At 33.8% G+C, this 16,714-nt stretch overlaps 1 protein-coding gene across 9 annotated transcripts in view; it reads right to left on the bottom strand.

The window, feature by feature from the left end:
* The window catches only part of DPYD (dihydropyrimidine dehydrogenase), an 841,255-nt gene that overhangs the window by 157,661 nt on the left and 666,880 nt on the right, over positions 1-16,714 (bottom strand). For all 9 annotated transcript variants that reach the window (XM_513583.8, XM_009425982.5, XM_016922998.3 and 6 more), the window contains one exon: positions 359-501. In XM_513583.8, the coding sequence (XP_513583.3) occupies positions 359-501 (143 nt within the window). The remainder of the gene's footprint in view (positions 1-358; positions 502-16,714) is intronic.

Genomic DNA, 16,714 nt, shown 5'->3' with positions numbered 1-16,714 from the left:
TTGATTTCATTTTGTTTTTCAATTGAGATTTTACTTTTACTCAGATTTCCTCATGTATTGTTTTTCCAGGAGGACAAGTACTCATTTTGGTACCTGATCTAATTTATTTCAGGATCACATGGGTGAATAAATGTATTAAGAAAAGACAGTGGGTTCGTAAGCCCTCAACAGGACAGGAAATAAACCTCAGGTCTCTTCATAACTTGTCAGAGGAACTTAATACCTGCTGCCATTTTGATCCCAAATGGCCTCCTTTTCAAGAGGCCCAAAAACGAATCTGTTTTTTTTTTGTCACATAACTTACATTGCATTTGTGAGATGGAGATTTTTAAAAGGGACAGACAAACACAATGACTACCTGGAGGACCGAAGCACCACTATGGAGAAACTGAAGACCACTTTCAGCAGAGTCAATTCCACCAGTAGCCAAAATGGGAAATCCAGGCAGAGCACGAGCAATGGAGGTCACAGCTCTCAAAGCAATAGGTCTGATTGCTGTCCCTACACAAAATCAGAATAATCAATGGTTAGCACACTGACCACTTGAGCATACTGTCTTATATTACTTCTATTACTATGATGTGATGACAGTGTCACTGGACAAATTTCAAATTACTTTATCTCTGTTTAAGATGTATATACATATGTAGTGTATAAATGTTATGTTGTAAAGCATGTTAATTTGTTAATGGATGTTTATTTATTTTAAGGACTTTGATATCAATATTGAATTTAGACATGTTATACAAGTAGGTATAGCAAACACAGAATTCTCTATGCACACATATTACATGCATATTACAATTTGATATACAGTAATGTGTAAAAGATTGCATAGAATATTTGAGCATCAGTGGCTCATGCCTGTAATCCTAGCACTTTGGGAGGCCGAGGTGGGTGGATCACCTGAGGTCAGGAGTTTGAGACCAGCCTGGCCAACATGGTGAAATCCCATGGCTACTAAAAATACAAAAATAAACATTAGCCAGGCGTGGTGGCAGGCGCCTGTAATCCCAGCTACTTGGGAGGCTGAGGCAGGAGAACTGCTTGAATCCACGAGGCGGAGGTTGCAGTGAGCCCAGATCACACCACTGCACTCCAGCCTGGGTGACAGAGTGAGACTCTGTCTCAAAAACAAACAAACAAACAAACAAAAAGGAACAGCAGATTTTGAAAAGAAAAACAATCCCATATAGTACATCAGTAGACATACAGCTATGTTATGTTTCTTTAGAGTACAAAGCAGATGTTGTGAACATAGACTCTGTAAAAAAAGGCAACGTGCTGATGAACTTACAGATTCCATGTTGCTTTTTATATGTACTTCCCACAATTTGAAAAAAAATAGGGAGTCTAATCCTATTTTTCACATATTAGAAAGTTTTAATCAAGTTAAAGAGAATTTACTAGAATCCAGTAATTAGAGTGTATGCATTTAATTTTTGAATATTTAATTAGCCAGACATTACCAGTATATTATTCCCTAATAGTAACAAAAATTGTATGGATAGAAAGAATACTTTGGGGCTATTTTAAAAATGAGTATATTGTACTAAAGCTACTTTGAATTCTCAAATGTTAAACATCCCAGAGTACATTAATGCTTTCATAATAAAGGAATATAATTTGATATTCCTGGTGTTCCCTTATAAGTCAGGGGTCCTTTAAGCATTTTCTGAACTAAAGACAGTTCAACTTATGCAAGAATTTGACATTGCCTTAAACCAGGGCTTCACAAACAACATAAACAAATAACTGGTTCAGCCTCACGTGGTGAGTTCTTTGTCATCACCTCCACCACCACTAGTCACCAGCAATATCAATATGTATTTACTGGAATGCTTACTCTGAGGTAGCACACACATCCTTCCTTTAAAAAATGGCCAGAACTTAAAATTAAATTAAATTAAAAAATAAAATAAAATAATTAAATAAGAAAAGAAACAAAAAGTTAAAGGGCTTTCAATTTGAAAAGGCTAGATAGCATATGATTCCAACTATATGACATTCTGGAAAAGGAAAAACTGTGGAGACAGTGACAATATCAGTGATAGTAAGGAGTGAACGGGAGGGATAAATAGGCAGAGCAAAGAGGATTTTTAGGACAGTGAAAATACTATATATACTATAATGGTGGATGCATGTTGTTATACATTTACACACACACACACACACACACAAAACACACTTAGAGAATGTATCTGTTACACTCGTAGAATGCCCAACACCAAGTGTGAAACCTATTATAAAGTTCGGACTTTGGGTGGTTAGGCTATAGGTGTCAATGCACGTTCATGGATTACAACAAATGTGTCACTCTAGTGGGGAATGTTGATAATGAGGGAGGTCATGCATGTGTTGGAGCAGTGGATATATTGAGTATCTCTGTATCTTCCTCTCAATTTTGCTGTGAACCTAAACTGCTCTAAAAAATAAAGTCTAAAACAGAGGCTGGCAGTGGTGGCTCATGCCTATAATCCTAGCACTTTGGGAGGCCAAGGCAGATGGATCACCTGAGGTCAGGAGTTTGAGACCAGCCTGGCCAACAGTTTGAGACCAGCCTGGCCAACATGGTAAAACCCCGTCTCTACAAACAAATACAAAAATTATCTGGACTTGGTGGCGGGCGCCTGTAATCCCAGCTACCCAGGAGGCTGAGGCAGGAGAATTGCTGGAACCCGGGAGGTGGAGGCTGCAGTGAGCCGAGATCGCGCCATTGCCCTCCAGCCTGGGCAACAAGAGCAAGATTCTGTCTCAAAAAAAAAAAAAAATCGGTGGCTTTCTTTTTATCCTGTTCATATCTGTTTCAGATAAAATTGAACATTTGCATGACTAATGCTTTTGTACTCAACACAAAAATGTTTGTGGAAATGTCTACTTGTGGCTCCCACACCTCAAACAGCTTCCTCTACATATTACTATAGTATTCCTTAGTTAGGAATATTCAATGCTGACACTTCAAAATTCAAAATAGACATTTTGAATACAAAGTATTAAGTTGGGCAAATTAGAAACTGGACATTAAGATTCTACTTCTATATTATTTATCAGTGATTCCTCACAGTTTTTATGTTTTAACCATAAAAAGGCTAATAGTGGACAGAATTTATAGTGAGAATACAAAAACACACATATATATATACACATATCTTCAGTTATACTAAAATAAATCTACATAACAAAAGTTAAAGGAAAGCATTTTTTAAGGAAAGCTGTAACAAACTTTTTGATAGACACACAGCTATCTCTGCATAATATAACTGGCATAGTCAATACATACTAACCCAATGGCTTCTTTACATACACACTACTTTGAAGTAATAAAGAAATATTGGTTTTTTTCCCCCTTATTTAGTTGACCCAAGAGAGTAAATTTGAGCTAAGTAGATAAATAATTTATTTCTACCTCCACTGTCAGAAGACTATCATTAACAGTAAGGGGTAAAATTTCAAAGTGGTATACAGGGATTTGGCCACATATTCTATTGATATTAATGGACATAAAATGGCAACACAGCTTTGAAAAATTAACCAGTGACACTTAAAGGGCAACATTATTACACAGGTGTTAAAAAAATCAGCAAATTCTTATTGGCATTTGAAGATGTTCAATTAGGTCAATAAGACATTTTCCAATTTATGCTTTTCTTCCTTTCTAACGCTTTTATAATGTACCTAATGAACAGAAAATCTTTTCAAAAAATAAGAGTATTTTTTCAAGTTAAGAGTAACTATGTTCTCTGAGGAAATGAGATCCAAAAAATGAAGAAATGATCTCTCTGTTGCTGGACTACAGTAAATTCAGTTTTTATTTCCATTATAAACCCAGTTTGATTTTTTTATAACTCAACTGATTTAACACAAAATATAATCTACCTGTTCTCAGCATTTTTATGGGGAATAGTTCTTAAGAATGACTTCATCCACTAAGAACGGTTTCTAGAAGGAAAATGAAGGTATATAAAAAGATCTTTCTAAATTGCTATATAGAATTTATTTTTAGTTTTAAAATGACAGAAATGAAGTAATAATAGGTTCAAGATAAAAATAAAACTGTTGGTTTAAAGAAAATACATATATCAATGCCATACAAAATTGTACATATGCCAATTAAAATCATAAAGACTTCCTGAATTACAATTATCGAGATAAAGGTCTTTTAAAATTTTGTCACTGCTACAGTGATTAATGATTTTAGACCAAAGACTAGGGAGGAAGAAGCCAGTGTGAGAAGTTCAAAGAATGTGTATGCGGGCTCTATCCTTAAGGAAACAACAAGGTTTAAATCAAGAAATTGAAATCCTATACACTTAATTGAACTAACAGGTAACATGCAATTTAAATTAAGCCCTCATCTACATGGGGTGGCCAGATGAACCTAATGGGGAATTCAGTTACATCAAGCCATTCTGCTTCAACTGTGTGGAATCCTCCAATAAAAATCAAGCCATTCTGAGTTCCCACGTTTTGAAACAAGCTGCAGATTCGAACAAACAAACGAAAAATGAACTGGACTTATGAGTTGCAACATTGCTACCAAGAACTTTGCTTTGCATTATGTGGCTCTTGTGGTGGACTAGACTGAACTGTAACTTTTGGTCAATAATCATTCTAGGCCCTCCATGTAGTCATAATTTAAAATACAAATCAGTGGGTTGAATTCATATATTGTCTTAGATAAACTACACAGAACATTTTTGAATTGATTCATGTTTCAGAAAAACATTTTAGTAAGCCAGAGATTTTGAATTAAGTTAATCAATCTGATTTTGATGAAAAGTATTTTTCTTAAGAAAATGAACTCTCGTTTGTCAGATATCATTTTAAATACAATTTCAGAAATGCTATCATTGGCTATAACATTATATATTGATATATGTGTATTAATGTATTATGACAATCAGGTTCCTTACTCAGTCTTCATTTATCCATTCATCTGTCTATCCACAAAATATTTTTAAAGCACCTATGGCTTTTTTTTTTCCTGGTTCATCAGTTTGTGTCCTAACTATATATCTACGCTTGACTCACAAAACACCAGGTCTTATCATTGTAGTAGGTTATTTCAAGTTAATAATTTGAATCCAGTTATTCATTCTCTACCAGTATTCCACTAGAAACAATTCACATTTGTTAGAACATTATACATTTTATAAATACTATTAATATGAATTCTATCAAGAAGGCAATTTGAGGATGAACTAGTTACCAACATCAGAGAGACAACTGGGCCAACTGTTGAGGTTCAAATCTTAGTTCCATTTATAAGCTGTGTGACTTTGTGAAAATTTTAAATCCCACCGAATCTCAATTTTGTCATCTATAAAATAATAAAAATTGTAATAACATCTTCATAGAGCTGTTTTGAAGAATAAATTACATAATATATATAAAAGGCGAGGACATAATAAAAATTGTAGAAGTGTTTGCTGTTATAAATTGTACTGCCCTCAAGGACAATTGATTTCAGAGGGAGCATTTATGTAGTTTACTTTAACATTGCCTTCTGTGTTCTTGTGTGTTTAGTGATGCAATTAAAACCAAGTTTTAAATTGGAGACAAAAGCATGATGCCTATGATGACAGAACTTTATCCTCTGAAACCTTAAGAGGACCATACATGTCCCCTCCTTTTTCTCTTTTCCTAACAGCTGTCATTTAGCAGTGTCATAATGTTGATGAAGATTACTTTGACCCCAAAGGAAAAAAAGCCTCAAAAGGCTGACATCAATATATTTAAGAATTTTTTTTTTTGAGAAGCAAAATGTCCATGGATTTTAATTACAATATCTGAACTCAAGTTTATTGGTGAAAAGGAGGCAGAGATGTACTTCGCATGACTAAATCCTTGAAGAAAAAGGGAATTTTTAATGAGCAAGAGAGTGTGGAACATATGCTAAATAACTGGAATTTTGAATAATTGAGTTTAATTCTGTTTGTCTTTCTCCCCCTAATCATTTGACTCCTAGGACAGCGACTGTTACACAATTAATTGTTAGAACTAAGTCCACAATAAACTCCCTGATAATAGCTCTAGCTGGCAATAAAACAGAAATTGGGTTATAATACTCATTCGTGCTCACTGTGTATGCAAAAAGAAAATGTAGTTTTAATTTGCTTACATTAATTAAAATATAATGAATTAAGTGGATAACAAATTCATTAGAAATTGAACCTTGACTGTCTAATTGTTAATAGTTTTAACATCATCCAGAAGAAAAAAAATTAGTAAATCAAGAATTTCAAGGATTTAGGAGGTGAGAGATTGATTTTTATAAACTACATATAAATGAACCACCAACAAATTTATGCTTTACTAAAATAAGTGTACAATGTTAATGAAGTTAATATACTAATAAATACACGGGACACACCTATTTAAAAATAACATCTTTACACATGGATTAGGGTCCTCTGAGAATATTCGCATAATTCAATCAGAAACTGAAGTACTAAAAGGATCTAGGGTTATATGTAGAGATGTGTAATTTAAAGAGAAGAAATGGAAAAAATAAAGTTGATTATTTGATGTTATTTTAGTTTTTTCAGAAAAGCTAAAAATTTTCTTCTGAAAATGTTTTAATTTTAGTTGAATTTTTTATGTTTTCTCCAAGTCTTCCTATCTTCATAGCTATGTTTTTCTGCTTCATAATGCATTCAATATGTTCCTAGTGGATTCATATTAAATAACTCAGTACCTAGCATGTGTCAGGCATTTATTTTTACCAAGAGAATTAATAACATTCACCAAAGAGGGCCATTCTCCTTTCTGAAAGTGTCAGCTACTGTTACTGGAATGAGTAGGATCACTCATTCATAGAGTGATTTCCACGTGCAGACACTGAGGCAGGGGCTTCATGTACACTGTGTACTTTAACCCTTGTAACTCTGAAGCTAGGTGCTGTCCTCTCTATTTTGTACATAAAGAAAGAGAAGCTCGAGCTGAATAAATAACTTATCCAGTGTCACGTAGTTTAAAAAGGATGTAATACGATTAAAAATAAAGTCTCTGCGACATGAAAGTTCCCATTTTCAGTTATTATTGAGAAGTGACAATGCAGCAATTACCAAAAAAACCATCTCTGGATTATTTTTGCCTAAGAAAACTTGTATCAGTACAGACTGATGCTATGAGAACACAGATGAAGTCCAACCAATTAGGTGTAAGTCTCAAACCGTTTGCTTTATACAATTGTAGCTTTGAGCAAGCTCCTCAACTTCCTAAAACATTGGTTTTCCCTAATTAAAAAACAAGGACATTAATACTAATAATATTCCAGGGAGTTTGGATGTATTAGATGATACAACTCATGGGAAAGACTTGGCACAGTGCCTAGCTTATACTGTATATAAGCTAATATTAGTGTCAAAGCCAGAGAAAATTGATCAGAAAAATAAACATTCAGCTATAACACATACGGATAAACACTTAATTTTTAAGGGTTGTTAATATTCATTCCTAGATATAACATTCGGGGATCCTTTTGTAACCCATATGTTATTTCATTGGTTTCAAAATTATGAATATTCATAACTTGAGTCTATGGTAGTAAATGTGTGTATCTGTGTGAATAAATCTTTATTAGATTTTTAAGTGTAATTTGCAACGTGTGTGTGTGTGTATATATATATATATATATATATATCTATATATCTTCTAAGTCTTTTTTGAAGAATCTGTTCCATTAGTGCTTAGACACAAAGTTACATATACAACAATGTTCCTAGAAGTATTACTTTCTACAGAAAAACCGTAGAAAACAATCTAAAGGATCATGAGTAGTTACTCTATTAAATAAATTATAGTTCATCAAGATATGATATTCCAGAAAACCTTTAAAATTGACACGCAAATAGCTCTAATTTATAATGTTAAGAGTTAATCACAAGTAGCAGAGCAATATATATGGTATGGTCCCATTGTCGGCAAAAAAGTATGTGATTACATTTAGTATGTGTGCATGTAAGTGCATATAATGTTGAATTTCATACTGTTCACAGGTATCATCTCTGGGAAAGGGGGTGAGTCCTGCAGTAAAGGGGTTGAAGACCTTTCAAGTTTATATATATATACTTTTTATTGTTGGATTCTTTTTGATAAAATGGTGTTATAATTTACTTCTGTAGTAAAAATATCTATTTTTATAATGTTCCTAAAATTCACCTTACAAGAATAAGCATCATCAGAATATATGATGTGACATTTTTATATATGAGTGATACATACAGTGATTCTATCCTCTGTACATTACAAAGAACATGTTTGGTTCTGTGTCCAATATTTTAGATAAAAGATCTACAAACACAACAGAGTGAATAGGATGATCTCTCTTGATCTGTCTTTCTCACACACATATCATATATATCTATATAGTGATTAAAAGAAATCCTATAAATGGTCATCAAATATTTGAAGGATAACCATGAAAAAAAGGGCTTATCCTATGTAGCAAATTGGAACGAACAATTCAACATACATGATTGATTTTATTATTCTTATTTTTATAATTAATTTATTGTAAATTCAGCAATGAAAGCAGCTACAATGGAACTTCCCTATTCCTTGAATCTTGATGGCTACTTGACAGCAAGATGCAACAGAAAGACTTCTCTGTACTACAGGAAATATTGGATTAGTTTTTCTCTTCCAATTCAAAATCTGGGGATACTATAACTTCTTCTTTGTAGTTTAAGAGCAATTTTATATGCTCTATAGTTTTCCAACAGATACCAGTGATTAACTTAGAAAAGAAGCAAGTATGAGTTAACTTTTAAGATTAAATATGTTAAATATAAATGCTCCTCTTTTGAATGCTTTCTAATTGACAGATATTTTCCTATTTATTTTTGCATACATTGTGCTGGTAACATTACTATGAAATAGATATTTCTGTCTCTATTTTTATAGATGTGAAGACTGAGATTCAGTAGGGATAAATGCCACATCCTCAAGATCACTCTGTTAGAAAGTATGGGTCCAGCATTTGAATCCAGGCCTACCTGACTCCCAACACCATGCTCTTAACCATAATGCTATGCTGCTTCCTGATTTGAAGTGTCTGGATATAAATTAAGCTTTAGAAAGAAGAGTTAATAATAAAAATTGTTATAATTAATAAAGATATATTATCCAGGTATGATAAAACTATAAAAATCAACATTATAGAAAAATAGACATTATATTAATTGTTGGATAAAAATTAAATTAGAAGTAGAATAGTTAGTAATTGTATAACTAGAGTAACCATATAGCCCAGTTTGCCCAAGAGAGTCCCAGTTTATTATACCTGTATTTATTTGTAATTACGTGATGTAACAATAGCTATCTTCCTTTGGTCTAAAAGTATCCCAGTTCAGATGATAAATTATAAAATCATACTAGCTATAACTAAAGATAATTATGTCCAAGAATAATAGGACAAAGACAATTACAGAAGCAAAGTGAAATTTGTTTTAGAACCAAAACCAAATTTATGAGGAGCTTAGAAACTCACTATACTGTCCAAGACTCAAAAGATGGCATGAAGAGCTAAATGTCTTTAAATTTGTCACTAGAGAGAAAAATATACGGCATTTACTAGGCATAATTAGTCTATATGTATGTTCTTTCTATTTTCAACCTGTAGGTGGCCACCACAAGCTACACTTATTAAACAACTCATTAGTAGCATTTTCAATACTGTCATCTTCAGATAATTAGCAATTTATTTAAATAACCAATTTCTGTAGAAATAATTGCCATGAAATGCCCTGAACCTACTTTTTATAAACTATAATAAAAGTGTTAAGATAATCCCTGACATTTGCAAATGCCATTAGTTCACCTTTCCTTTTGATAGTGCTATGGCATTATGTTTAAACAATTACCCGATAACACAGCAGTTTAATGAAACAGTACAGTAAGCACATTCTTCAATATGGCCAGAGAGGACATTCAGATTTAGAAAGAAATCCAGTGCGCAGAGAGGGTTACCCAGAGGAAAAACACAGCTAAAAGAAAAAGAATTACTGAATTAAGGACATTATTGCTTTTTCCAAGTTGGTTTAGTTTCCATGGTAGATGCCATATCATATGTACTCTCTTTGGAAACAAGAAAGGAGAGTTTTACAAGTTGATTTATGTGATAGACTGGTGTGAACTATAATCATATATATCTACGAATATGTATAATACCTTCATTGTATTATTTGCTCTAAAACCTTGATGCAGGAACAAGTAGTAAATTTTTCTTACTATCAACCTTAAATGTACTTTTACTTTAAAAATGGTGTGCACTTTCAAAGTAGAGTTATTGAGGAAACGCACAAATGGTTTTACATCGCAGCTAGTATTTATCATTTAAAATAGACCAGAGTTCTAACTCAGTTTCTTCCTTGCTATTCAGTTCCTTATACTACTAAGATCCATTGATGTGGGATTATACAGTGTGTCTTGGTTGCGAGTGGTAAAACTATTTGAAGCCTTTATAATTTTTAAGCTGTTGTCCACTTCATATGAAAAAATAAAATTAGAATTCAAAGCCAGTGGCAATATTATTTTTATGGTTAGACTGAAATAACTTGAGAACCTATTAAGTACCAGTTGCTCTGCTAAATTATTCACTCATTATTTATATCCTCACGACATCATTACAAGTCACATATACATTATCTCCATTTTACAGACAAGGAAATTCAGGCTCAAGGAATTAAATAGTATGTGCATGTAAGAAAGGCAGGGCCGTGTGGTTAAATAATGCATTACAACAATAAGACAATTAGTCTGCAATATCACCATAAAATTCACTGCCGGGTTTGAATGTGAGGACTTTTCTTTATTTCCAGATTAACACATGCCTCAATCTCCCCAAATAAGAGCTTCTGTCAATGCTTTTTGCCTACAATTTTAAAGGTTTACCTATAAGTATAAATAGAAGAACTATTAAAAAAAGACATATTTCCCCAGCCAAGAAATTATTCTCACCTATGACAGACTTAGTGGACTTGAAGTAACATTTCTCATGTGATTTCGCTTAAGGATGTCCAGAGCAAATGTTACACAGCATAAAAATCTCACCATTCTATGTGTTTTCAAAAATGATTATTTGAGTAGGAGAAGGAGGAAGATTATAATGACAATGATAATGCCGATGACTGGAGTTTCATTTTACTCTTGGGAAAATCCAGGATAACAAGTGGGCATTATTCTGAGAACAAACAGAAAAATAACAAAAAAGAGGTTCCACATCCATTAGGATCCTATTACTTCTTCCTTTGGGAAATCACAATTTCTTTTCTCTCTGAAATCCTGTGCTCTGTTTACTCTGTGGGTGGTTCTATGGCCAGGGTGTCCATGGCAGCACTTGCTGTACTGTAAAACCATTCCTTTCACTCTCAGCAACGCATTCTCTTTCACTTTACAAAGAATTACGTGTTAATCTCTATGCTCTGTGATAAGGCTGTGTCCCTCAGAGTCTACTGAAACACAGGCTGTACAGCAGTTGATGGCGTTTTGTTCTCTTCTTTGGCCTGTACAACTTTCAAAGATGTGGTGTGGACAAGGACATCGCTACCTGGGCCCTTATCTGAACGCTCTGAATCAATGCTCACTCTAAAACTGACCAGGCACTTTGAAAAAGAGAGATCGTACTGTTTAGTTGCTCTATAAATTAGTTGACAATAACATTTCTTCCTAAATTTCAATAGGGTAAAAAATGAAAAATCATTTTCAGTCAAAATTATTTCTTGTACCCAGCACCATGGCTGTTGCTCAAAGGCAGCAGAAGAGATGTCTCTTCTCAGCAAGCTTATAAGGCTGGGTCAATGAGATAAAAAACATGGACAACCCATGTTCACATGCCCAATTTTGTGGGTCAGACAACAGACGCTGCTGAAACTTAGAAGACAAGGAGAGCCAGGAAATCTGAGGTGGTCTAGGAAGGCTTTGAGGAAGATGCAGGACTTACTTCAGCTGGGCTCTTGAAAGATAAGTGGGTAGGTCTGGGGCTAAAAATTAGGATATTTCAAACTGTGGCAGAGGTTGGGAACAAGGTGAGAAAAATTTCAGATATAGTAATGAACAAATCATATTTATAAAACACGTTAACAGCAAAACTAAAGTAGCCTGTCGGGTTGGGAAATGGTATACAGTGCATTACATAGTGTAGGGATGTTGCCTCCTAGGCAGGAAAACAGCCTACCCCCAGCTCTCGCAGCTACCAATATCAATTTCTATACGGTATTTTACTTTTTAAAATGCATTAAAAATATTGACCTAGTATAAGAATAAACAGGTTTAAATTTAAATAAAATATCAAATAAGGGAAGTTCAAAGCTATTTATTGTTAATAAAAATAATATTCCTATTTTAATAGCAATTGTTAATTATTAATAAATTAATAAATATTGCTATTTACTGCCAATAAAAATATTTCTCAGGGGACACTAAAGAGAATCTGTACTCTTTATACACGTCCCTGTCTGCAGCCTTTCTAGAGATCATAAAGTTCTTTCTAGTCTGATGAAAAGTAATATTAGGATTTTTATCAAACAGAAGAGATAAGAACTACAACTAGAATAATATGATCCACTTTTTCATAATATAGAGAGCTTATATAATGGAAGAGAACAAGTGTTCCACTCCATTCAACCATTCAGTAACTATTGCCAGTAATGTGAATTATCATTTTCACAGATGCATCTATACTTTTAACAAACATCATAAATACTGCAGGAATCTGTAGCATGTATTAAAAAGAGCATATGATCAAAAAACTAGGAAAGGAAAAAGAACTTAAGACTACATTATTTCAGACAAGATCTCCTAAAGTATTACCTAAAGGAACTGTAATACTACCCTAGAGCATAAGGATATGGAGCAATCTGGCAACCTCTCTTAACATACCACAAGTCAGCTACATGCCAAAAATGGGAAGCTAGTTTCAAGCTGTGCATATTGGTGTGGCCCCTGAGACCCCTGATGTTTCAGGGCTTTGGACTACAAGCTGGGGATGTGCCTCAACCAAATGGATGATAAAAACTAGTAGTGATTTGTATAGCCACTGAGTAGGCATGAATTTCTAATGTATCTAATACAGAACCAAATAGAATAAAATAGAATAATCTATGTAAAGCAGGCAGCACAGTGACAAGCACATAGTAAATGCTTTAAAAATGCCATCACTACAGCTTCTAAAAATATAAAAGGATAATAATAGAACAATATGAGCAATGTCATACAATAAACTCAACAGTTGAAGTGAAATGCACAAATTCCATGCAAAACACAATTAACCAAAATTGAGACAACAAAAAACAGAAAGTCAAAATTAAAAATAGATCCATAACTATTGCAGAAGTTGAATTCATAATAAAAAACATTTTCACAAAGCAAACTGCAAGCCCAGATGGCTTCGCTGGTAAATTCTATTAAACTAAAGGAAGAAATAATACCAATCTTACACAAACTCTTGTAGAAGATAGAGGAAGAATGAGCCAATCTCAACTCATTTTATAAAGCCAGTATAATCTTGATATTGAAACCTGACAAATAAATTAAAGGAAAATAAAACTATAGACCAATATCCATAGACCCAAATATCTGTATTAAATAAATTCAGCAATATATAAAAGGTGTAAAGCATCATGATCAAATACAGTTTATCCCAGGAATATGAAGGTAATTTGATATGGTTTGGCTGTGTCCCCACCCAAATCTCATCTTGAATTGTTAACTCCCACACTTCCCACGTGTTGTGGGAGGAACCCAGTGGGAGGTGATTGGATTATGGGGGCGGGTCTTTCCTGCGTTGTTCTTGTGATAGTGAATGAGATCTGATGGTTTTAAAAACGGGAGTTGCCTTGCACAAGCTCTCTTTTTGCCTGCTGCCATCCATGTAAGATGTGATTGCTCCTCCTTGCCTTCCACCATGATTGCAAGGCCTCCCCAGCCACATGGAACTGTGAGTCCAATTAAACCTCTTTCTTTGGAAATTGCCCAGTCTGATGTATGTCTTTATTAGCAGTGTGAAAATGGACTAATACATGGTTTAACATTTGAAAATCAATTAATGTAATTCACCAATCAACTGAATAAAAGAGAAAAGACATATGAGTATCTCAAAAGGGTACAGAAAGTGTACACAGGAAAATTTGAAATCCATCCATGATGAGAACTGTAAGCAAAACAAGGGTGAGACTATCCTCAATCTGACAAAGAACATCTATTAAAAAACCTATAGCTAAAATCAGACTTAATGTTAAAAAATTCTTTATATACTCTTCATACTTTCTATATACTCTATTCCATATACTCACAAGAAGCAATTAGAAAGTTAAAAAATAGTATTCACAATGGCACCAAAAAGCAACAAATAGGAGTACATTTAGAAAAGATATGTAAGATCTGTACACTAAAAATATTTTGTAAAATATTTCTGAGAAAAATTCATGATACTTCAGAAAATAAAGAGACATACTATTCATAGACTTGTTGACTCAATACTGTTAAGATGTTAAACTTCACCAAATTGATCTGTAGATTCAACACAACTCAAAACAAAAATCCAAAAAGGTTTCTTTGAAGAAACTGATAAGCTGATTCTTAACATTATTTAAAAATACAAAGGATGTAGATTAGCAAAAACAATCAGGAAAGAAAATAACTCAAGGACACGATTTCATTTTAGGACTTGCTTTAAATTTATAGTAATAAAGACAATGGCATTAGAATATATGACAAATACGTGAAAGAGAACGGAGTCCTGATATAGTCCCACAGGTAAGGCCAATTAATTTTTGACCAAGGCAGGAAGTCAGTTCAATGAGGGGAAAAAAGTCATTCTAACAAATGGTGTGAGAAAAGCAGGATATTTTTAAGAGGAAGGGGGGAGAAAAGAAAAGAAAAGAAAGGAAAAAAATGAAACCATGGCCTCTACCTCACTTCATATACAGTTTTTTTTAAAGATTCAAGATGAATTGTAAATCTAAATGTAAAACTTGAAACCATAAGTTCCTAGGGAGAAGAAAAGGAGAATATTTCTGTAACCCTGAATTAGGCAAAAATTTCATGGAAAGGATGTTAAAAGCAATGACTAATTTTTAAAAAATTGATAAACTGGACACTTGAACAGAATACATCATTAAGAAAACAAAGAAGCCAAAGTCTAGAAAAAAATATATTCACACACATATATTTTAAAACGAACTCATAACTAAAATACATAAAGAACTAGAAACCAACAGTTAAAAGATTACAATAGACAAAATACTTGAACAATACTTTTAAAAAAGACATACAAATGATCAATAAATACATAAAAAAGTGTTCCACATCAGGGAACTCGAAATTAAAATCACCATGAGACACCATTTTAGGCCCACAGGAATGGCTAAAAATCCAAAAGACTGATAACACCAAATGTTGATGACAATGTGGAACAAAACGGACTCTCACATGCTGCTGGAAGGAGTGTAAAATGATAAATCACGGCCAGGCACGGTGGCTCACGCCTGTAATCCCAGCACTTTGGGAGGCCAAGGCGGGCGGATCACGAGTTCAGGAGTTCGAGAACAGTCTGGCCAACATAGTGAAACCCTGTCTCTATAAAAACACAAAAAATAAGCCGGGTGTGGTGGTGTGTGCCTGTAATCCCAGCTACTCAGGAGGCTGAGGCAGGAGAATCGCGTGAACATGGGAGACGGAGGTTGCAGTAAGCCGAGATCACGCCACTGCACCCCAGCCCAGGTGACAATGCAAGACTGCATCTCAAAAGAATAAAAAATAAAAATAAATAAATAAATAAAGATAAATCACTTTGGATAATTGTTTGACAGTTCCTTTAAAAAATGACATACATCTATCCTATCACCCAGCAATTTCTTTCCTAGATATTCACTCAACAGTGAAAACAGAACTAAAAAAGTATATGTACAAAAATGTTCATGACAGCCTTACCCATAACAGCTCAAAACTGGAAACAACTGAAATATCCATCAATTGGAGAATGAATAAACACATTTTGGTCAATTAGTAGAATGTAAACTACTAGCAATAAAAATGAAATTTTTACTGATATATGTGACAATATTATTTTATAAATTATATTGAGCGCAAATGAGGCCAGACATGTCCCCTACTCACACACACATGGAGGTAGCAGGGAAGAAAGGTAAGAAAGAGAAAGAGAGAATAGAATGAATATTATTTAGTTTATATGAAGTTTTAGTACAGATAAAAAGAATCTATGGTGGTGTAAGTCTCAGCTGGAGATAGAGAAATTGAGTACCAAGCAACCCAAGAGAACTTTCTGGTGTGAAGGAAATATCCTCTGTCTTGTTTCAGATTGTGTTACTACAGATGTGCATCATTTTGAAAGCTAACTTAGCTGAACATATATCATATCTGTGTATTATATTGTATTTAACTATACTCCATTAAAAATAAAAATATATGAATACATAAATAAGAAGTAGCAAAATGTCCATCTCAAAAGTGAGCATCTCCTATATGAATCCACTTCTAAAAAATTCTTTTGATGGTCAGAATCTTTCAAATACTTCATTTTATGAAATATGAGGACATCTTCCCATTTGCAAATACAAAATGAATCTGTGGCAGGGCACGGTGGCTCATGTCTGTAATCCCAGCACTTGGGGAGGCCAAGGCAGGTGGATGACCTGAGGTCAGGAGTTCGAGACCAGCCTGGCCAACATGGTGAAAATCCATCTCCAGTAAA

Source organism: Pan troglodytes, chromosome 1 (genome assembly GCF_028858775.2).
Source record: "Pan troglodytes isolate AG18354 chromosome 1, NHGRI_mPanTro3-v2.0_pri, whole genome shotgun sequence".
Taxonomy (NCBI): Eukaryota; Metazoa; Chordata; class Mammalia; order Primates; family Hominidae; genus Pan; species Pan troglodytes.
The sequence above is the reverse complement of the archived record's forward strand: the minus strand, read 5'-3'. Positions and strand labels throughout refer to the sequence as shown.